We start from the raw sequence: 23,185 nt of genomic DNA, 5'->3' as shown, positions 1-23,185 counted from the left end.
TACCACGCTGTAGCACTGTAAGGCCCCGACTTAGCAAGCTTTCTCAAGCAGCAAGGTCTCTCTGCTCCCTTGGGTTGCAAAGATCTGTAGGTTTGCAGTCTAAAGCATTATGAACTTCTTGAGAGGACATGTGCGATGCTGGAATTATACCGCTTATTAAAAAGGATCTCAGTCTTGAGCTTTGCAGTAAAATGTTTCCAGCTGAGCAAAAAAATACAGCAGCTGTCTCCATCACTAATAATGTTGGCCTTTCTCCATTATATCAAGACAGCAGATAACCTGTATTTAGATAAAAAGCTACTTGTTCAGTTTCAAAATACACATGTGAACCACCAGATACTGAACAGCACTTTCACTATTAGACCTTTTCTTGATTTCTTACGATCTTTAGCACTATCACCCGCAGTCTGTTCTGGTTTCCAAAATAATTTCTATAGGCTGGAGTAGGACCAGACTCTTGCAATGGGTGGTGGTGGTGGTTGTTGTTGTTATTATTATTATTTTGGGTAAGGCAAATAACTTAAACTATGTCTTAAGAAATCTGTGACACAGGTATTTTGGATATATTATGTTACAACTTCTGATTTTTAGAACATAGGTGATAAAATGCATTTTCAGCCAAAGTATGGGCTGCATGTTCTATAGAGCTGCACAGGCAGTCTTCTGAGTTTCAGCTGTTAAAATTATTTTTTTATTGGTTAGGTAAGTACATCAGGAAAAAAAATGCTATAATAGTTGTAATCAGCTGACATCCTATCCTTGTTATTAATTGTCAAGTATTATTAATGGACTATGAACTGTACATGACACATATTATGGACAGGAACTGCTGTAATGTCCTTAAATTTGAGTATGCAAATTATGTAATTATGAATCTAATTTTTCTAATGCATCACTGATTGTATTTTATTGCTGAATATATGAGAAGTTTGGATCTGGGCATTTGGCTCCCCACCCACAGCTGGATGCACTTGCAATTTGAGCGAGTTTGTGACGGTGTCATGAGACAACACCAGAAAAAGGTGACTGATGTACACAGTACAGTGCCATGGTTCCTTTTGTCCCAACATACCACCTAGAGAAAGGGAGACTGGAAGGGTACGCTGTAAAACTAGTGAGATTTTTCACCGACTTTGATGGAGAAACGACTGGGTTCCTAAATAGGAGAGGAAGCCGCATCTGTAAACATCTTTTCACTTCTGGTGACTCTGTGAACAGTGTTGGTTTGATTTCCTCCGAAGGTTAGTTACCATGAGCCCACCTTTATCTCTGCTTTGCTCTCTAGCGCAAGCACTTCTTTGAAATTTCACAGTTTGCTCCTCTTCCTTCCCCTTTATACCACACACACAGACGTACAGACACATGTACAGCATACACACACACACGCACAAAGCTGTTCAACCTCAATACATGATCTGAGTGCAATGTTTGTTCATTATTTTGAGTCAAATTGTGTTACAATATTAAGTAATACCTGTCAAACTAGATAATGCTGGAAACGAGCATTTATCACTAAGTATGCAGAGTAGTATGTCGAGCTATGGTATAGGTTCCTAAATACTATGACAATAGCAATAATAAAGTAATTAAAATTAGAGAACACACAAAAGCCATTGAAAAGCAATCTGTAGTTCTTGACAAAAAGCAAAATGAGGGACTAATGTTTAATTAGAAATACAACTAGATTGTTAATGAAGAGCAGCCCTAGAAGAGGAAGTAATGCACGCTTTACAAATGGCTTGTGCAGCTGTTTGCTAGACAGCAAAGGACTCGTTAGGGTCAAGATTCCTGATGCTATTACTGAATCCAGAGAGAATTATGCCTACGAGTTACCAGCACCACGGCCAAGCACACCCCATCTGAAAGATCTCCCTGGGATTCATTTTTGTTATAAAATGGAGAAAATGTTCTATTCTGAGCTTCACCTGAAACGTCTTTACATAAACATCTTAGTTGCTCCATGAAAATAACGACGGAGGTAGTGGAATAAGTGAGAACTTGCCTGCCTCGTACTTGCAATACAAAGCTTTGGGCAATCTTAGGCGTTGTGAAGGGCAAAGAGTAGAAGTCTTAGCAGGAAGATGGCTCTGCCTGGCACCCTTGCTTTTAGGCCACAGGGACCATCCCTATTCTCTCACCATTAGAGAAATAACCATGGAATGTGGCATTTCTGCTCAGACTGCTGACATTTCCAAAATTATCTCAAGGCAAAAAGAAATATTGAGCAGGAAATAAACAATTTGACAAAGTTACAAGCACTTGAAAAAGTGCTGAGAAACTTAGCTAAGCAGCTGAGGTTACTGCTAGCTCTCAGTAATTAGCTTCTCTATCTGTTTCTTGCTTTCATTGAAACATCGCTTCTTGACATTAATCTGGTGCAAATGCACATATTATATTAAAATCAGGGTCAGCGTTTTAGGTTAAAATCCTTCATATTTACTTCTTACATTATTATTACTTCTCTAGTCAGTAAATTGGATTCATTTTTATAGCAGAGCAGCCTTTTGTTGCTGTGCTCTTTGGTGGGAGACAGTACAGCACAGTCACTTGCTAAGGTTAAATTCTCTGTCCATCTTCCTACAGAATTCCTGTTCCCCCCAACAGCGGTTCTGGAAAGGGATGAGGAGAGAAAATGTTTGGAGACAGTGGAGGAAAGAGGAGGGAAACTATGTCTATGGTTGTTTCTCCTGCTTAAAACCTAGATGGAGAAAAGCAAAGCAGATTAGTCACAAGGAGATGGTTTGTGCTGTTGCCATGACAACAAAACATAAAGGGCAGATGTTAAGCTCAGAAGAGCTGCCTCGCACTTCTAGGGACCAAATTGCAGATGCAACAGTCTACATGACCTTAGCCCATGAACAATTACATCTTAGTTTTCAGAAGGAATGTTTTTAAATGACAGCATACCTGTGCCTGATGTAACCTCCTGTGCAATACGTGAGTAGATTTAGTACACAAAGATGACTGGTGCAATATAGAGACACTCATGTAAGACAGGCACTGTCCGTGTTCCTGACTCACCTGCCAAAATCTTTGGTTAGGGGAGAGCAGCCGGGCTGCAGTGCACCAGGGGAGCCAAGGCAGGGGAGGCTCAGAGTAGCCTGGGAATCAGAGATGGCCACCATACCCCAGTGTCCCACCGCTCCATTTAGGAATGGTACTGGCGGGCAATTGCCTGTGGGTCTCTGAGTAATGCAGTGATGTTCTTCCCCCCCAACTCCAAGCTGGAAATTTGGAGCGCTCGGCAGGTACCTGCTAGACGAGGTGTAGCTCCGTGGTATGCAGCCTGGCCCGTGCGTGGGCTCAGGTGAGCTCCCAGGAACCGAAGAGCTGCTGGCTGTGCTGCACGCTGCGACGGGTGCATGACAACTACATCAGGAAAAAGCAGAAATTCCCAGAATCATCCTACTCATAATTGAAGCTCTCATTTATGCTCTAGTCTCAAGATAACTTTTGAAAGCAGTCCCTTCTCATTAACGGCAACATGCATCTATGTCACATCCCTGTTTACGGTATTCAGGGGAAAATCTGATTACATAAATCTTCCTTTATAAAAGTGAAATAACAGATTTCAGGAATAGGAAGAAAGGCTACTCTGCTCATTTACCATTGAAGCCTGAGTTAATGAGTATGCTGTGTGCTCTGGGGAACATTTTGCTGTAAATGATGTATATTCATGATACTAATTTAATACTCACAGCAGATTCTCAGATATCAGTGAACTTTACCCACTCACCAGCCCCGCTAAGAGCCTAAGATGAGGGGAGGGCAGGCAGTGGGGATTCTGCCTGAACAAGCAGGTCTTTGTGCACACCATGAACATCTCGGGGCGTGCTTACAAAGGGAAAGGTCAGGCAGAATCACCAGATTTGCTAATTCACACCAAACAATTATATCAAAAAGAGCTTTTGGAAGCACTATGGTTATACTATGAAGTTGAGAAATAATACTTTAGTTGTATTTCTTCCTCCTACACAGCCCTGCTTTTTTATGGAAACATCTGGAATAGCATCTTAAAGTATCTTCTGTCAGCCTAATTGACATATATTAACATTCTAGCACTTCGTTCCATATAAAATTCATCCTGTTTCTAAGTAGTGCAAACAAATAGCATCTTACTTTACATGATGCTACTTACAACAGTAAGAGAGTAGTGCATTCCTGATTCTGCTTGAGGTTTTTGGTTATACTGCACAGCCTGTTTCCATCTGTAATGAGAACTGAACATCTTTGTGCTTCTCCAGATAGAACTAAAGTGAACTTGCACTTTTATTTTAGTTCACGTGGCTGTTTACGCAAGTCACTGCACCAGAAAGGTACATGCATGAGGGATCCTAAGATTATTTATTTCAGTGCATCAAAGAAAATGGAGAACATAGCATTAGATCTGAAATAGGACATTCCAGTTGGTACTTAACAAATATTTCTAATAAGCACTGTGCTGAGAAACAGTTGCGAAGAATGGAAACATAGCCATTGATGTTTAAGTTGCAGTTTCCTGTTAAAACTTACAACAGGGTGAGAATGGAACAAAACAGAGAAAGTTTCTAATACACCACAGAAGATCCATTTTAAAATTTTATTTACATGTATTTTGCCCTCATGTAACCTGCCAGATCAACAAAGCAACAAATTATAGTAGGAAATGTGTTTCAAACTGATGTGTCCTGCTGTGTAATACAATTCAGATTCGTTTTTCATACTAGCATCTTGCCCCCAGTGAGTTTTCCAGTTCAACCATTAAAGCTGTTTACAAAAAAATTTGGCTTACAAATGGGGAACCCCGCATAGAAGTCTGTACGCTAAAGCAGCTAGCTGTCTGCTGGTAGTGATCACTGGCTGGTGACTGCACATCAGCTAATAAAGATTTTTAAAAATGCTTGACATGACCGAAAAAGGTTACTTATTAGAAGTAAAATATTTTTGAGTTCCTAGTTATTATTTGAAGAATGTAACTAACAATTTATAAACATTTCAGTTTTGTTTTGTAGAAGGAATAAAAGAGTTAGCTTACAAAAAGAAGTAAAAAACCAAGCAAACAAACTAAACAACTTCTTGTGGGCTTTGCTCATTCTGGAGTATTAAGAGCCCAATTGCAGTCAAACATCTGCCTGAGAGATTAGTTAATAATACTCAGGTCTTTGTGTCCAGAAGATGGAGAAAAAAAGAAAAAACAAACAAACAAACAAAAAGTCCTCTCTCTCCTCTGCTGTTTTACCCTTTTTCATAGGGAACACTGTGCTTTTATTTATTCTGAAATAAATCTCTTTTAAATAAGAAGCATTGCTACATTATTCATCTCTTGTAGCAGCACAGCTCTACTGCCTGATGATGAGATCTACAGCCATATATTTTCTGTAGGTGTCTCACCCTCCCTGCTTAGAAATCTGCTGTTTCTATAGCCGTTCCTTGACTACTTTTAGTGTCTATTAGGAGGGACTCAGCAGTGGAATTTAGGGGCAAACTGGGGGATGGAAAAGAAGATCTCTGTCTTCACAGCTTATTCACTGTGCTTTTATAGCTTTGCCTATTGCAATTTGGTTGCACATACCCTACAAAAATGTGTGGTCTTTTGGAAGTTATGCATTATACAATACAAGAAAAGCAGAACTACAAGATTGCAGACTTACGCATTAGGACCTCCCAGACATCATAGGAGTTGTCTAAAACAATGAGGTTGCCTTTAAGTTCTCTCATGTATTTTGAGAGGGGGAAGGGGAAATCTAAAAATAAAAGTCTAACAAGAGCAGTCTAAATAGATAGTGTCACAGGTACTTCCTCTTAAAGACCTACATAAAACAGAGCCATCTTGCTATTAGAAAAAGATTTTTTAGTGAGAATACTACCTGTTTAAATACAGGCTTTCAGAAAACTCCCAAGCACTTTACCTATATCAGGGTACCACAAGGACCGACTCTTTCTTTGTATTCTAGTACTGTCTTCATTAGACTTTCTGTCTGGATGCATAAACAAAGGTAGAAAACAAATCAAGGCAAAATGTTTTTTGTCATATTTGAAGGTGAAAACGGGAAATAAGGGTGTATGCTTATGCCTTCCCGCCCACACATTTCTTTGAGATACACAACTATACCAAAGTTGTTTTTCTTGCAAAAATAAAAAGATAGGCAAAAGGTTTTTTTCTCCCTATTTTTTAATTACATGAAAGATGAGATATCTGCTTATCTGGAAAGATGCTGAGTATCTGACTTAGTAAAATAAGCATATCACAAGTGAACAACAGGGAAGGAAATGTATTTTTGCTTGACTTTGTAATCCTGTTTCCTATCTCTCCGTGTCCCACCTCCCTTCCATCAGCTTCTTTAAATATTCATTCAACTTCAACAAATACATCAACAGTCATACTAGTTAATGGTTCCACGCCTCCAGTAAAGCTCTTATTATATACAATTAAAAGGCTCAAGCAGAGTTTTTCTAGCACAACCAAGAAAAAATACAGCTGATGTTTTTGATAGTTTAAAAAAAAAGAAAAGAGAAAAGCAGGGAAAACAACAACCAAATTCTAAAGCGCTTCTTCAGAATTAGAAAGCACTAAAACCTACTCAAGTCCTCTTTAGGTCACGTTGAAAACCAGGAGATAACCAGGTGAACCCCGGACTGACTTTCTAAAGTTTGCACAGCACATCCTTCTACATTACAAGTAGAGACCAAGAGTCAGTAATACCTAATCCTCTACTTTAATGACTGAAAACAGACTCAGGATATTCAAGTAGTGCATATATAGTATTCATTTATAGATGTGCGCAGTATATAGAGACCTTTGACACATGAAAAGAAAGCTGGCCAATATTACTGTGGTTGGGAGTGATCCACTTTGTGATGGAGCTGCCCACAGGACAATAAGCTAAATTTCAGAAATTTTAAAAAATTGGAAGAAAAGAAGAGTAAGAGAATGAATCTCTGCTCTAGATTTCTTCATTCATCTCAGGAAAAGCAGTAAATTTCAGATACTAAAACTGGCAGTTGTTTGGTGTTCTTTTTAAAAGCACATGTATTTTAAAGTGTCATAATATGTATCTTAAAGTTTCTCCATGATCTTACGACTTACAGAATCAAGTCTTGCATTTCCCCAGCCACTGTTTCATGCATCTTAACATATCCCAAATAGTTCAAGCTGTTTTAAAATTCTGCACACTATAATGTATAAACTGTTTGTGCAAAAATGCCTTTTTGATTCTCTTCATGATCTAGTAAGATACTATCACAACAAATGTCTCTGGAGTAGAAACAGTGCGTGCTGGGCAGTGGTAGAAAGGTTTTCTCCTGAGGAAATGTCGTCACCATTCAGAGAAAATTTTCACCTGTTCAGAATGAAAGTTTAATTTCCCCCGTTTGCTTAAATTTAGCATCATGCTGGTAGTTATTGAGAAGAAGCCAGTCCAAATAAGATCATTTGTTGTTTGTTGTAAATCATGATATGGAAGACCTCATCAAAACGGAAGAGAGGAGAAAGAAAATTTCTAAGAACAACAGAATTACAGTAATAGTAGCAGATCAGACTAATGTTTCCATTCGAAACTTCAGGTGAAAAGTGAATCCTCAATTTCTCTTTGTTGGTATTTATCAAAAGACAATTACAAGTTTTCTCTATAAATACCTAAACTTAATAATACAATTTTGCATGACTACAGAATCCACACCCTCCCCTCCTTTCCTGGCTGCCAATGCTCATGCCACACTAAGTTAGGATTCCCCCATCTCAAGCCATTTTTTGGTTACATTTCCTTTATTTTCCAACTTATATCACTTTTTCAATCATAGGAAATAATTTTCAATTAGTCATTCAGAAGCTAAAGTCACCTTGAGCAAATTCTTCCCTCAACCAAACACAAAATGGAAGTGCAGAACAACAAGAGTTGGCAGTAGACAGATAATAAGGGAATACCGAGTGGTGTGTTCTGAAGTGTAATTACCTCTGAGAAGTATAAAACACGGGGAGAAAAAATTCAGTGTTATTATTTTGATGGAGTCAAACACATTGGTTATTGTGACTTTTAGTAATTATTGTTAATAAGTTACAATTATTGAGATATTTAATATTACAACTTATTTATTATTTATCAATTTATTATTGTTGAGTTGCAATCCATCTGCTAGATTACCACAAAAGAGGCTGTCGATATAGCATATACTGTAAAAATACAGCCGTTCTACGAGAGAGAGCTGAAGACAGACAGAAGGGGATGCCCACACAGGCTGTGGCATGCAGCTCAGCTCCGTGCCAGCTGTCCAGCGTTCAGAACATCTGTCTATCACAAAGGCAAGACCCGTTCCTAGCCTTTGACCACAAGCGTTCGTTCTGCAGATCCACCATTATTCCAGCTTTTGTCTGAGGGGCTGCTGCTCCGGGAGGGCAGGTGGCAATTCTCTGTCAACCTGCTTGGTGTCTGCTCAAACTGAATGGAGTGGAGTCGAACAAGCGCCAGACAGGCACAAGTATGGGAATTACTACAGGCACAGCTTATTACTAGAGCGTTATGAGTTAGAGAATAAAGAAAAAAAAAAATTTCCACTTCATCTCTTGATTCAGATGGTTCTCTCTTAATGAAACAAAGAAAAAGAGAGAGAGAAAGAGTTTTTTAAAGTTTTGCATATGAATGGTAGCTAGATATGCTAGGAAAGTCCCTAATACCTGGCATTTTTTGTGGGGGATTTTAAAACATCCCACTGTCAGAAGATTTTTTTGAAGTGCCTCTTCTACATAAATGCATTTTGCAGCTCCAAGAAAGGATTTTTATTTTTTCTTGACTTTGTTAAATAGCTTTTGTTTGACTCCTTTTTGCACAGAGCAAAACCAAAAGGCAACCATCAGCCCTTAGAGTGCTCGAATTCTGTTGGGCAGTGGTAAGCCGGGACTAAACACTCCTCAAGCTTCGTAGCTTCAGATAGCCTGCAGATACCAACATGTGGTATGGTCCTCATATACTAGCCAGGGGGCTAGATGGGACCCTGTTTTACTAGCAAAAAAATAACAGCAACAAGCAGAAACCAACAGATGTTAACTGAGGAATTAATATGCACATCAGTGGATTTACACCAGTCACAGATTTCTCACCACAGCTTTCATGCCAAGCCTTATTAAAAACAGGACTTTTTTTTCCTCTAATCAAGGTGCAGATAGATGAGGCAAGCTTAGCAATACAACTGACTGCAGCTGAAACAAGGCAGGCCTGTTCTCCCCTCTTCCAGCCAACCCTTCCTGACTTCACATGCGCTAGTCCTTAACAATAAACTCATCCTTTGCTGAGCAGTTTTAGTCCACTGAGGAGCAGAAAACCCATTCAGCAAAAAAGCGCGAGTGGTTTCCATCCCAGTTAGCAATCTGGATTGGCTCACTAAGGAGTCAGACCAGCATTGGACTGGTACGAGACAAGGGCTGGCACCGCACAGCCAGGAGCACAACCATTCTTTGCAGCAATTAATTTGCTCTGGCTGTTGCTGTTGGACTCTACATTTACCTTACTTCCACATGAAGCTCCACTCCACTCTTCATCTTTTGCAGGAAGATCATAGCCATTTCCCTTCCCTGTATTCCCTTCCCAAAGTTACATCCTGACATTACAGAGAGACAGCTTGGGAATATGCTCAGTAAAGGGGACTACGGATATATTCCTGGACCTGAAGTTCAGTTGTGCTGAAGGAAGTGTGCACCAAGCACATGGTTACTACCCTTATAGCCAAGAACCTGGCAGGGAGCAACGAGTAATAGGCATTGTCGTTTGACGTGGAAATCAGCAGTGTATCCTTAATGTTAAATCCCCCCTCACTGCCCAGCAAGAAGCAGGCAGGGAGGGAGTGCTTAGTGTTTCATCTGAGACATAGTGTGTCCTAGGGCAGTATTACTCACCACTTCTTTTTCCAGAGAAACTCCTAAAATCCGTAACTCCTGTTCCTCAGGGTAATTGATACAGATGATTGCTGGAGTAAAGCACCACCCTGACCTGCTTTTAAAGAGATCAAAGGAGGCACAGCACTGGGACTACTTTGGGTGTGCACTGGTTGCACTGTGGGGCATGTACTTTATTTGTCCTGAGAAGACTTCAGAAACCCTAGGAACATTAGAAAGCTTAGTTTCATTGCTAACAATGCCATGGGAGTCAAAGCTTCTCTAGAAGGGAACATTTTGTACATCAGTTATTTAGTTTTAAGAGTCCTATGTCTTTTACCTTAGTTTCTACCTGGGACCACAGTATAACCAACAGCATGGTATTTAATACCAAGCAGCTCAAACCAAGTCTCCATGATTAAAATTACCATTTTTAATATAATATTTCTTTACCTTGTAATGGAAGTCAAAATATATTGTTGGACTCGATGATCTTAGAGGTCTTTTCCAACCTTAATGATTCTATGATTCTATATTATGAAGTCTTTCAGATTACTTAGATTTCATGCAAAAGCACCCAGGAAATTGTTGCTTTTGTCTGTCCAGTAAAAAGTGTTGGAAATACATGTTCACAGTCATAGTAGTAGTTGGCATATAGAAGCAGTGTGTTCACATTTCTATCAATCAGATGTGTTCACATCCTTGTTTCTAATACAACAACTGGTATAAGATATCAAAGGAAAATACAGCATCAATTTAAGTATGTATAAACTTACTGTGCCACATTCAGAGAAAGCAAGAATAAATGAAGTTCTGAGTGGCAGCAAAACACGATGAGAATAAAAACGAATCAGAAGGAGATCCAGAACTGGAAACCGTACAGGAAAAAAAGTGAACTGGATTAATTCTAATGAATGACTGAAAACTGTATGAGCACTGAATAAAGAGCATCTGAATGAATGAGATGTGAATACTGAATAAAAGGCATGAAGGATATTGAGAAACACTGAACGAATACATCACCATGAAAGAACCTGCTTGAGAGTCCTCAATCATTCCAATTTGATAAATACAGCACAAACCAATATTAGTTCAAATTGTGCCCAGTCCTCAATCACGCACCAGCAATTCTGCACCTTATTTATAGTGGTGTAAAAATATAGACCTTTTTTGGTTCTTTGGCTTGCGACAAGAGTTGCTTCTTCCTTCATCTTAGGCACATTACTTGTTGAAAAATTGTTCATACACATTAAAATTTAAGTCTTCTGCTTTATGCCGAGGAAGCTTTTCTGCTTGCATCATTACCGTATCGATATGCTTACAATATTTTGTTGGCCGAAGTGCTACACATTAACAGCAACATCCTATTGAAAATGGAAGACATGATAAAATCGTGCACAGAATAGACTGACAGGAAAGCCCTTTCAAAACAGCTGTGTTAGCGGTGGAGCAATTTGATCTTCAGGTGATGTACACCTCAGAGTTGTATCTTTATAATCTCTGTAGAACGTTGTTAAGAATATTTTATGACAATGGCACTAACTGATGCTGCGCTGCAAGGCTGAACCAGCACTAACAAAGGTCGAGAACAGTAGGGGAATCTTTTCCACCCGCACCAAGCTGTAGCTTATAGACACTGAAGCACATTGTTTGTGATTTCCAGAGGGAAACCCTGAATTCTGAATTTTTAAAAGTTGTGTTTACTTTGCTTGCAGGGCAAATATCATGGTAATCCCATGCATATAGCAGTGATCATCTCAAACTGTTTAAGAGAAGAAAGAAGAATATTGGCTGCAGCTAGCATGCCTGTACAGGTAATGAATTACATTTCATTAATCTGCTCCATGTTAATCTGCTCACATGCTTTTAGGACCAAATCCTGTCCCCTCATTCCACTAGAGTGATTTGTGTGCACTAGGGTTTGCCAAATGTTGCCCTTTAAACTCATGTTTGTACTTCATTAGTGGCTCTACTGCTGCAAACATTGCTATAAGTGTCTTCCATGTCACAGCTAATCTTCAAAGACTTTAATCTGTGGGAAGGGCTTTAAAGAGGTTATTCTTTGCAAAACAGATGTCTGTATTTTAAATTATGCAATGCATTAATTCATATTAATTATGCAATGCAAAAGACATTCCATCTGATGTGTTGCAAAGGCATTGATAGTTTTTATGTTGTTAGAAGAAAGAAATTTTAAAATTACATATAAAACCTATTTTGGGGAAATTTTTACATGGTTAAAACCCAGATAGAATTTTTAAGTCTAATATGTTCTTTTTAATCATCTGTGATGTAATACATATTATTATATGAGTATTGTGACATGGGTCTTTTTCAGAAATCTAATATATGTTTCAGTTTCTTTAATTTACTAGACGTGTAATGTTTGCAGTACATCCACACACTTTCACCTTTTGGATTTCGAAGTTAAAGCAGCATGTTTTTCAAATCTGTGGAACTAAACAGATTTGTTTATTTACACGAGTCTCCAGCTGGTTGAAGACCAGCTTCTGAATTCCCTCTCTATGCTAGAACTTGCAGCACAGTTACTATCACTCGTTATTATTACTCATCCACCCATTATCTGTTCAATGTGTCCCAGGGGCCGCTGGAAAAGTCTCTGCAGAACTCCGTGGTTTCAGAGCGACAAAGAAATGTAGAACACAAAGTGTCAGCCATCAAGAACAGCGCTCAGGTATTTTTTTGTCCTGTTTGCTGTTTACGCAGCCATGAGCCATGATTTTCATACAGACATACCTAAACTATCTTTAAGCTGGGTAGCACAAATACTTTTGCTAACAAGCTGTGCCAACCATTTTCCATTATTCTGAGGACCTCAGCCCAGACTAACTACTCAGGACATACCTGGATCCTCAGGCTCTTACAGCTGCTCTGGGTTCAGTGTGAGAGCTACCTATTTTAAAGCTATCACACTCATCTCTATGCAAGCTGCAGTGCTCTAAGAACATACCTACTGTCTTTAACAAGATGTGAGGTTCAGTAAATGTATTTCTGCAACTTCACCTCTTTTAGCTGGGTCAGCAGTAGCTAGCCTTTGTAACCTCTGAGTCACATACTAAGACCTTTGTAAAGCTGAAGGCTATGTGACACAATTACATGTTTTGGCGACGCGAGGGGAGAAGAACACTGGGAGCTGATGGTAACAATTCTCCAGGAGTTTCCCATACCATTGCAGGGCAGAGCTGGGCTGAGCCAAACCTGTAGCTATGTCCCATAGAGACCTTGAAAGCTCAGTCAGAGAATACCTGCCCGTTCAGTTCAAGGCAGGATAAGGATTCAGATTACCTACGGCCTTTTTGCTATCCCAGCCCCACTTCCAGCTTTGCAGCAGTCTCAATGTAGGAGTTATATTTGAAATACCTGTCCATATGCCATTCAAGAGCAACACTTCTGGTATACCAGAAAGATGTCCTAGTAGCATTCTCTCATCAGTGTCTCCCTACGTGGGGAAGAAGGCTTAGAGAGATGAAACCCTTACAAGGATAAAGCTAGCTTTAGAAGAATGGGATACTAGATCTCTATCTATGTATGAAGTTATAAGATAAGAGTTACAGAGCACAAGCAGACAAAGCTGCAACCCAGCAGCCTACCGTGCTGCTCCTTCTGCCTGTGTGGGGAAGTGCAGCCATCCCTGAAAGACCAGTGAAAATGCGAATGATTTCTAGATACAAGGTTTTTTTAGTAGGTAGTTAAGTTGAACACAGAAATCAGCCAGATCTTTGTGTATGTAATTTTATACCTTACACATATAATTTAAAATTTTAGTCTCCAAAATAAAGAGGAAACCAACAAATTCTGTGTGTCCTAATTTAGCAAATGAGTTTTTGTATTTTCACAGACATTTAACGTGCACATCTCAGGGAGCTAAAAAGGATTGTTTATGAGTTGTTGGCAGAATCAAGGCTTCCTATAAACAGCACAGAAACAGACCTTCGAAGTAAAACAGATTATTTCCTACAGTTTTATTTTCCTTCTTTTGATGTGTCTTTTTTTGAATTATCATTGTTTGGTTACTAGAAAACACTAAACTTTTTGCAGTACATATGAAAACAAACCCTTGCAAAAAGCCAAAACAGCAAAAATGTTTCATTTCTTTACCCAAATTCTTAAGTAATTCTCTAAATAAAGTCTCTGAGCTCTGTTCCTGTCTCTGGCTCCACCTTTCTTGGCTTTGCACACCCCATTCCAATTTCCATGGAAGTCAATGCAAAATTATCCATTTGCCCTGCTTTAAATTTCCAAGAAGAGAGTTACATTATTGGCATAATAATTTCAATTTAGCTCAGGCTAAATGTAATCATTCCTACTTTCCACTATGTCATTTAACTAGTAAACAAGAAGTGGTTAAGCTGTATCAACTACTGTTTGACTGTGGGAGAGAAGACAATAGTTGGCTTTCTGAACAAGTAAAATAAATCTGTAGTTATAAATGTGCATTTATAATTCAATCGTCTTTTTTAAAGTTTACAAGATAGTATACCAGAGTTCCCGGAACTGCTTAGGGATTTTCAAATGGTAGGAAAGGAAAATACTACCTTATGCATTTGTCCATTACAAAACAAATTCCTTTTTATGTCACTGGGAACACCCAAACAATTTTACTTTCTTTTCCCCGGGAAAGATGACTGACCAAGATGTCAAATACTTGGAAGACTTGCAAGAGGAATTTGACTTCAGGTATAAAACAATACAAAGCTTAGGTAAGAGTTTTTCTAATAATTTTTAGATTCTCTAGGAAATGGTTGATTCCGCAGCTAGATCCCAGTATCAGGTTTTTTGGTGTGTTACCCAGATAATATATGTAAACTTAAAAATGGATTTTTAGTTTATATAAAGTTATAGTCTTGGAACATAATGACTCATCTGGGGTTAAGAGGGTAAAGAGGATCTTGTCGAGCAAGTATAGTTATTTTCTATAGATAAGCTGCATAATGGCATGAAAAGTAGTAATTTTTTTAATTTAAAGAACCTATTTTTCAATTTCCTCACCTTTCACATGGCCCTTCCTTGGCAGGATGTGGAAGAGCTTCTTATTTCCCAGAGTAGAGCTGTGCAAAACTGGTTTTTTAGCCTCTAACTTGGCTTTCTATTCTTTTTTGACCACAGTGGTGATAACCAGCTGGTAAGCACTCTGAATGCATGTTTGACCAGCCTGTGATGGTTGAGATCTGCACATGGCAACAGTCCTTGCATGATCTCTTTCAGAAAAGAAACTGAGGTCCACTTGTGTCTGCTCAGATATCTTCATATTATCTCCCTTTGAACATGAAAAGATATTGGGCTTGAAATGTCCGAGTTCTTAAACATGTCAATCCTGTATGTTTAAGGCTGGATATGGCCAGGCAATTGGAAGAGATCAAGTTGCCAGGGTTTAATGAGTTGTTAGCCATCAGGCCAATCGTAATTATTGACCACGCAGATGATTGAAGCCTGCCCCACTTGCAAAATAAAACATGCTTACATAAATGACTTTCAGGGCTTAAAAATTCACTGTGTCAACAAATGCTCTACAGCAGCACAGCCAGCTTGCAGTACCTTACAACGTGTGTGAGCAATTGCTGTGGCTGAGCTGACAATCAGTTACTTGTCTGCCCCTATTGAAACATCTACCCTAATGTAATGGGAAGATGTCAATCCAGAGTTTAGCAGAGACACAGTTGGCACCAATTTCTTTTTTGAAGGTAGCATGAAAGATGCAAGAAAAGCAAAAGTTGGGGGAGGGTGATTACAGGGGAAGAGCTGCATATGAAAGAGCATGGGGCAAGCTTGGGGAAGCTTGAAACTAATGCATGATCCAGAGAAGGAAAAAAGTTACGGAGAGGGGGAAATACCCAGTGATCAATACTCCTGGCTGCTGAAATCCCCACAGCGATGAAGACTTTATCTCTGTTTCAAATGCCTAACCTCCATTCTCTCAGCCAGACGTGTAATCAAGTCCAAAGAGCTTTAGTCTAACTGCTGACACCACGAGCATATTTCAGTAGTGCACAGATCAATCATTGATCCAAGCCAGATGTACATAATACACGAGTATGCACATGAATAAGAAATTTATAGATTTCTAGGTATCATCCATATGTTTTCTATCTTTTCCTGTTCCACATACAATCTAAAGAGCAAAGTCATAAAACCTTATCTTAAACTTGCACTAAAGTTAGTCCACTCAAATTAAATACTCTATTACATAATCTACTGATACCTGCAGTTTATTTTTTCACTAGTTCATGCCGGTCGTGGCTTTTTCCCCTCCTCCCCGTATAAACATGCACACGCACCCATGCACACATTTATACTGATTTTTTTCATCCCCCTGCAGAGCAGAGCGACAAAAACAGCACCCTCATTAAACAGGAAATGCTGGCGTTGCAGGCGATGCTCAATACTTTAGACTACAAGAGAAAGGTTAGTGACATGTTTTGTCATTTGAGGTTCGTTTGCTTTCTCCCCTTATTCCCACTTCGAATACTCAAATGCGTATGCGTGCTTTTTTAAATTCTCCTCACAGAAGAACAGACAAATAACAGGAGTTACAAATCCACAAAAGGTTTTGGGTGGGTGCAGGTGATTTTGACTAGCAGTTAAGAAATTGGCAATGAAGTAACAGCTCAATCAAGGATATGGTTCTGCACACCTTAGAAGGGAGGTGAGGACATCACTTCGCAGGACCCCTTATGTACTGTGCTAAACAGATAACTTAGTTGTCAATACATACCTTTTAAAGTAAGCAAAAAGTATTCAAAGTAGATGTAATCTAATAATTGAAAAAAAAAAAAACCCAAAGCAAACCAAAAAAACCCCCAACAACCCACCAATGGTGCCTTGCTCTATTCAGTGACTGAGACTTGCAAATATGACAAATATTCCCCTGACCACATCTTTGCTGGCACAGAAAACAATGCATTTAGGCAATTTGTTTGAGTCCATGTGCTTTTTAAGGATAAAAGCAAACAAGCAAAAAAACCAAGCGAGCAAGCACTGGATATGATACAAAACAAAAACAGGACTTTTTGACCTTGACAGTACTTGTAAACGTCAACTTCTTGGAGGTGTTATGCCCACAAAGAATGCAACAATCCTCCTTCCCACCCCCAAAAAAAGAAGTTTTACTGAGGAAGAGTTCATAGAGATTCAGGATTAATTTTGAGTACAATGGATGATGAATCCAGTCACCTCTGAATTAAAGAGACTAAAGCCGTAGGGGCTAAATACGGTTACTTTCAAAGAAATTGAAAGAAATGTAATCAGCATTTTTATGATAACTGCTGAATTTTGTGGCTGTTCCCTGTGGGCAGTTTGTGACACCTTTCCTATTTTACAGGAAGTACTCAGTAAAATAGGGCGTGTGATTCATGAAATCGATATGCTTATGAGCAACATGCTGACTGAAGAGCTCCTAGACTGGAAGAGACGGCAGCAGATTGCCTGCATTGGGGGTCCTCTCCATGGTGGGCTTGATCAGCTCCAGAACTGGTAAACTTGCCTTGAGCTTGTGTTTCCACTGCAAACCACAGGAAGCCTGCTGCACATGAAATGATCTTTCCTTTAGATCAGTTACCTTGCAACAGCAGCAAATTCATTAGCAGCTTGGCAAATAAATAACAAAAATACTATTTGTTTTGGTGGATAACGTTTGCTATTCAGAATTAATAACATTACAGTGAACTGCTGAGCCTGAGCCATGGCAGTTGGTCATTTTTTGGTTTGACAGTTGTTCCAGATACATGATACATACCCTCTCGGGAGTTTTGCTTGAGTAAGAACCGTGCTGACTGAGTCACCGAGGACAGTGGGAGTTTTGTCTAGGCAGGAGCTGGGTAGACACTTTATGCTTTGACTCACTAGGTACATCACTCCTCCAGACCTCAAACTCCACAGGAATTGAACGGCAGTAGTGTCTGTGGTAGTAACTCCAAAGGTGATCGCACATTAAAAAAAAAAAAAAAAAAAGCATTCTATTTAAAAAGATAGTGCAGCCAGAGAATGTCAACGTCCTGGTCATTTCTCTCCCATCAAACTTCTCTTCTGGAGAAGGTGAAGTAAAGAGTAAGAAGAAAAAAGGAAGGAAAACAACCAAGAACCTTTTTCGGTTTGAAGAAAAAGTATTTTTTGCCTTTTTTGTGTGGTTTTTTCCACTGAAGTTTTTTTTTTCCAGTGAAGATGTTAAAAATAGCTATAAGATGTGATTTTATACACACGTACCCTATTAAACTGTTAGCAAGTGTGTTTGGATTTGATTTTCCTTTTTGTTTTTACATTTCTGAGAAACACACTTCCTCAGTCTTCGTAACTTTTTCATTTTATATAAATATTATCCTTTTAAAGAGTACATTTTGCAAAACCACTGTTGATGAGGCCTGTTGCAAAAATATTTATCTTTAAAAATAAAGTAGGAAATTTTGCCTGATGTATTTATATGCTCCTGTAAACAAAAGATAAATGGACATGAGTTTGGATAAAGCTAGAAGGCACCAATCAGTACTGATTCTGATTTCCCTAAGCAAGAACTTCAGTAGCCATTATGTTCTAAGCAGCCGTTTACATGAAAGATTGCAAACTAATCTTTTGCCTTGCTGTAGTTTTACGCTGTTGGCAGAAAGTCTTTTTCAAGTTAGAAGGCAACTAGAAAAACTGGACGAACTGTTGACCAGACTGACTTACGATGGGGACCCTATCCCAGTGCAAAGACCTCAGCTGCTGGAAAAAGTCAACTTTCTGCTCTACAATCTCTTCCGGAAGTGCGTAAGCCATTGTCAATGTACATAACTTTACCTGAACTGACACAAATTTATTGGCAACAATGAGACAATATTGTTAAGAAGAAAAAAAATTTTAAAAAGGTTGAGTTCTCTGAGGATCTGAAAGACCGAGTTTCCAATATAAAAAGTACGTACAGCTATCACCAGCATTCCTAAAAGCTGAAGGTGCCAGACAGCTTCTCGTGTGTAGTAGTTAAGGGTCAGTCAAGTTCTGACTCTAGGTGAACACACAAAATCCACTTATTTCAGTAGGAGTCATGTACGTACTGCTGAGAAAAGGTTGGGGTTTGGGGTTTTTTTTGTTTGTTTGTTTCTTTGATTTTATTTTTTTTTAAGTAAAGTGGCAGGTGCTAATTTGTTCCTTGTCTTTCCTCTTCCCCACCAAGACATTCTATTAATATATAAAATATTATCATCATTCCTCTTGCCTTTTCTACTGGCTATATGAGAGATATATCACAAATTACTATCTGAAAACAAAACATGGTCAATTTTTTTTTATAAAAAATGAAAAAAGATAAAATGATTGTTTAATTTCATTGGAGCCAGGCTCAGTGTGTTTTCATACTCTATTTTATGGTTCTGGTATTTTAGGACTATGGAATTTGGGTTTTTTTGATTTTTAACGTATTCCAAATATCTGTTTCTTATGGGAACAATTCAACTGTAAGTTAGACCACTGGATCATTTTGAGAACTGAGTGTTGGAATACATACCTCCCACTTCAGCATCTGTAGAGAAATAAATCCCTAAGAGATAACAGCACTTTTTTTCCCTAATACAGCTGTTTCTTTATGCATATTCCTAACAATCTATTTGTTTCACTTCTTTTCACATAGTTCATTTGTGGTTGAAAGGCAGCCCTGCATGCCCACACATCCCCAGAGGCCAATGGTTCTTAAAACATTAATACAGTTCACTGTTAAATTAAGGTAAGGAAAGGAAATCTGATATAAATTCCTTCATCTGAGTACTGCATTTTATCCTAGGAGACTGTTTCAGAGTCTAGAAAGCAAAGCAGACCAACTTGTCTTAGAGATCCTTTTGACTCCAGGGAGAGTTTTCTGGAATGGGGATATAAAGGCCACAGAATCTGTCACTTGTAATAAGTGGCAATAAAGAGTAAATCAGTGTGAGGAAGAAAGGCAGATTGTGGCCAAAATTCAGCACCTTCAGGATTCTGTATGCACTGAATATTTGTTTTAATGACTTTGCAAACTGAGTAAATAATGATCCACATCATACAAGCCATCATCAGAATACTTAGAGCCACTTTTGCATGTAGGAAAGAGAAACTTCTGCATTTTGGGGGGCTCTGGTGAATCAATGACAAGCTGTCTGTCTCCCACGAGCTCCTTGCCTGACTTTGTGAAAAGAGCGAAGATGGGAGAGGAACTTGCATCTCATTTCCACCTTGCAGCAAAAAGAATGCATGGAGGGTTGGGGGATGGAAAGGGTACATGAAGGAAAGTACACGTACATCTACAGTGCAGTCACAGATTATACATACCCATCTCTTAATTATTACCTCTTTGTTGTCTCTCTAGCCATTCCCTCAAGCACATACTAACTTTTCCACATACTTGCAGGGAGGGTAGAACACCTGCCACTGGAACAGCTCAGCCCCTCTTTCTGAGTATACAACCCTGTAAATCGTGATATAATCCTAGATGCCTAATCTGTTTTCAGACTATAATCATTTCAGATACTTTAGTGTGGAGCTACTGGTCTCTAATATCTTCTGGTGAGAAATTTATTCTGTTAATATTCACTTTTACATTTTCTGTTTTGAAGGTTGCTAATTAAATTGCCAGAGCTAAACTACCAGATCAGAGTGAAAGCAACTATTGACAAGTAAGAAACTTTAAAGTGAAGATATTCTCTCACTCCCTACAGAGACAACACAGGTTTTTCAATTGCTACCCTATCTGATTTAGAAGTTGCTCTAAAAAGGGAAAAAACCACCACCACCACAAAAAAACCCCAAACTGTTAAAACATCAGAGTAATGCGTTTCTTTTTTTAATGTGGAAGACTTCTTTGTCTTTTTTTAAAAAAAGCTGCTATTTCTAATTGATATTTTCAAATTGGAGGCAAGAAGTCCATTTAAGATTTGTTTCAAGACTTCGATAAAATTCATCAGTTTGAAATAGTAGCATCACACAAAAATTTTAAATCAAAGTGTATTGCATTTATGGGATAGTTAGCTTTGAAATAGCACTTATCTCTGCTTACGTTAATAGGCCCGGTACCTTCAATGCAGCTGCTCCAAGAAGCTTGCATGCTTGAGAACCTTGCATGCTGTAATTAGTAACTATGGAGCTTAGAGAGTTTCACCCCTGCCTGAAACTAAGACTGCTACAAAACTCCTTCTTTCTAAGGGGTTTGGAACTTTGTCAGCCACATATAATTCCAATGGCAGAAAAAGCAGCTAGATAAAATACACTACTTGCATCTGGCCAGGTGCAAAAGTCTAACTGGACAGTACAAATTCCAGTTCTTTGTTTTAAAAATCACAGTTGTATTGGTAATAGGAATTAACTTCAACAAGGCAACATCTACCATCTCAAGATAAGTTTCTCAGCGCAAGTATGGCTTACATATTTACTGATTCACAATCTGTTTCGTCCCCCTGCCCCTCTTCTATTTTAGGAATGTTTCAACTGTAAGGTAAGAAAATAAAATACCAGATTTCTTAATTTATCCAATACAATATTATTTGAGTACGTAAGTGTAATGTCCTCTGTAGTAATCGTAGATTCGTTCTGTGTGGAACACACGTGAAAGCAATGAACATGGATGAATCCGCAAATGGAAGCCTGTCAGTAGAATTTCGACATTTGGTAAGTTTGACTGTTTTTTTCCTGTCGTGCACCTCTAGTACAGAAATAAAAGATTCTTTAAAAACTATGCAGGGAGAACTGTATTACTGTCAAGCCTAAACTCATTTTCTTTTTCTTTCTACAGAAAGTTTACTCCTAGAACCTCTTTATCCCATTCCATACTTTATCCAGTCCATAAAATAAGACTATATATTTTCACAGAAATGACAAAGCAAATCCTAATAATGCCAGAAAAGGGTACAGAAATAAAAGATTCTTTAAAAACTATGCAGGGAGAACTGTATTACTGTCAAGCCTAAACTCATTTTCTTTTTCTTTCTACAGAAAGTTTACTCCTAGAACCTCTTTATCCCATTCCATACTTTATCCAGTCCATAAAATAAGACTATATATTTTCACAGAAATGACAGAGCAAATCCTAATAATGCCAGAAAAGAAGACTAATCATGCTGAATTACACAGCTTCTCAGAAACTGAGTTTTGTTAAAAAAACCAAAACAAACAAAAAACCAAAACCAAACCACACCACCATTATCTAGGGGAAACATATAATTAAATGCTTTAGATCTGGTTGAAATTAATACCTGCAATAACTGTCTTTTGAGAGACTATAGTGCTGCTTCTGTAACTTCTCTAATATCCCAGTGAATCATGCTTTCTGACTAGACTCCCTCACCTATGGTATTTTTTTTTTGCTTAACCACAGATGCAGTGCATCAGTGTAGTTTTGCAAAAGGAGATGGAGATTGATGGTCTTCGGTGCTTTTTTTTATTGTACACTTCGCAAGCACCGTAATTAACGCTTTGTTACGTTAACTTAGTTTCTTTAAAAATATCAAAAGACCATTCACTGAATAGACTTTTCAAGGCATAGTATCAGAGCCTTTATTACAGTGTATTTGTATATTGTAAACAAAACCGTATTATACTAAGAACATCATGGTTACAAATGATGGTTTTTATATGTACGTCTATCTGTAGTTTCTTTGCCACATAAATACTGTTTTGCTTTATACAGCAACCCAAAGAAATGAAATCAAGTGCTGGCAGCAAAGGAAATGAGGTTTGTGCATTTATTTAACATGTTATTTTTGATTACTCTCACAAGTATTTCAGACTAGATTTTATTTAAATCAAAGAGCAACTGTATGCTGTTAGATTTTGAAGTATATTCTTATATTAAGTACAGGACCAATTATCACATGATAGTATAAGTATAATGAGAACTTTTCAGAAGTAAGTACTCCAAAATTTTAATTACATGCCTCAAATTTGTGTATAAAAAAGTTACAATAGAAGGTAGAAAGTAGTAATCTGAATGTACGCACTCCTCTTTAAGGCCGCCTTTTTTGGTCATTTGCATTTTGAAAAAAATAAGCTTTTTGAGTTTTTTGCTGAAACAATTTTTCCTATAGGAACAGTTCTTTAAAGATATATTCTGTTGACCAAGTTTACAGCTGAAGTAAGGGTATAATTATATTTGCATCAAAGAAGTTTGCTTGCCTCAACCAGGACCAGAAGTGTGCTTAGTTTAGTAATACTCATCTGAATCCGATTGTAGGTTCCCCTCTTGTGGTGACACTGTACTATGACACGCTAGCCCTAACAAACCAGCAGGTACTTTGCAGTACCCAGATTTCAGAGACATGCACATGCCACCTGGCACGTAAGGTGAAAAGGTACTGCAAGTGCTTGCTTCCTAGCAGAGGAGCTTAAAATCCG

The 23,185-nt window shown here is 38.4% G+C and overlaps 1 protein-coding gene across 1 annotated transcript in view; it reads left to right on the top strand.

Annotated features, from left to right (window-relative positions):
• Window positions 1-23,185, top strand: part of STAT4 (signal transducer and activator of transcription 4) — a 38,697-nt gene that overhangs the window by 3,677 nt on the left and 11,835 nt on the right. The window contains exons 3-13 of the mRNA XM_009575807.1: window positions 11,560-11,658; window positions 12,447-12,539; window positions 14,487-14,565; window positions 16,182-16,267; window positions 17,184-17,335; window positions 18,442-18,600; window positions 19,461-19,553; window positions 20,416-20,475; window positions 21,273-21,290; window positions 21,370-21,463; window positions 22,482-22,526. Of these exons, the coding sequence (XP_009574102.1) occupies window positions 11,560-11,658; window positions 12,447-12,539; window positions 14,487-14,565; window positions 16,182-16,267; window positions 17,184-17,335; window positions 18,442-18,600; window positions 19,461-19,553; window positions 20,416-20,475; window positions 21,273-21,290; window positions 21,370-21,463; window positions 22,482-22,526 (978 nt within the window). The remainder of the gene's footprint in view (window positions 1-11,559; window positions 11,659-12,446; window positions 12,540-14,486; window positions 14,566-16,181; window positions 16,268-17,183; window positions 17,336-18,441; window positions 18,601-19,460; window positions 19,554-20,415; window positions 20,476-21,272; window positions 21,291-21,369; window positions 21,464-22,481; window positions 22,527-23,185) is intronic.

The sequence above is a fragment of the Fulmarus glacialis genome, unplaced genomic scaffold, assembly GCF_000690835.1.
Source record: "Fulmarus glacialis isolate BGI_N327 unplaced genomic scaffold, ASM69083v1 scaffold30214, whole genome shotgun sequence".
Classification (NCBI taxonomy): Eukaryota; Metazoa; Chordata; class Aves; order Procellariiformes; family Procellariidae; genus Fulmarus; species Fulmarus glacialis.
The sequence above is the reverse complement of the archived record's forward strand: the minus strand, read 5'-3'. Positions and strand labels throughout refer to the sequence as shown.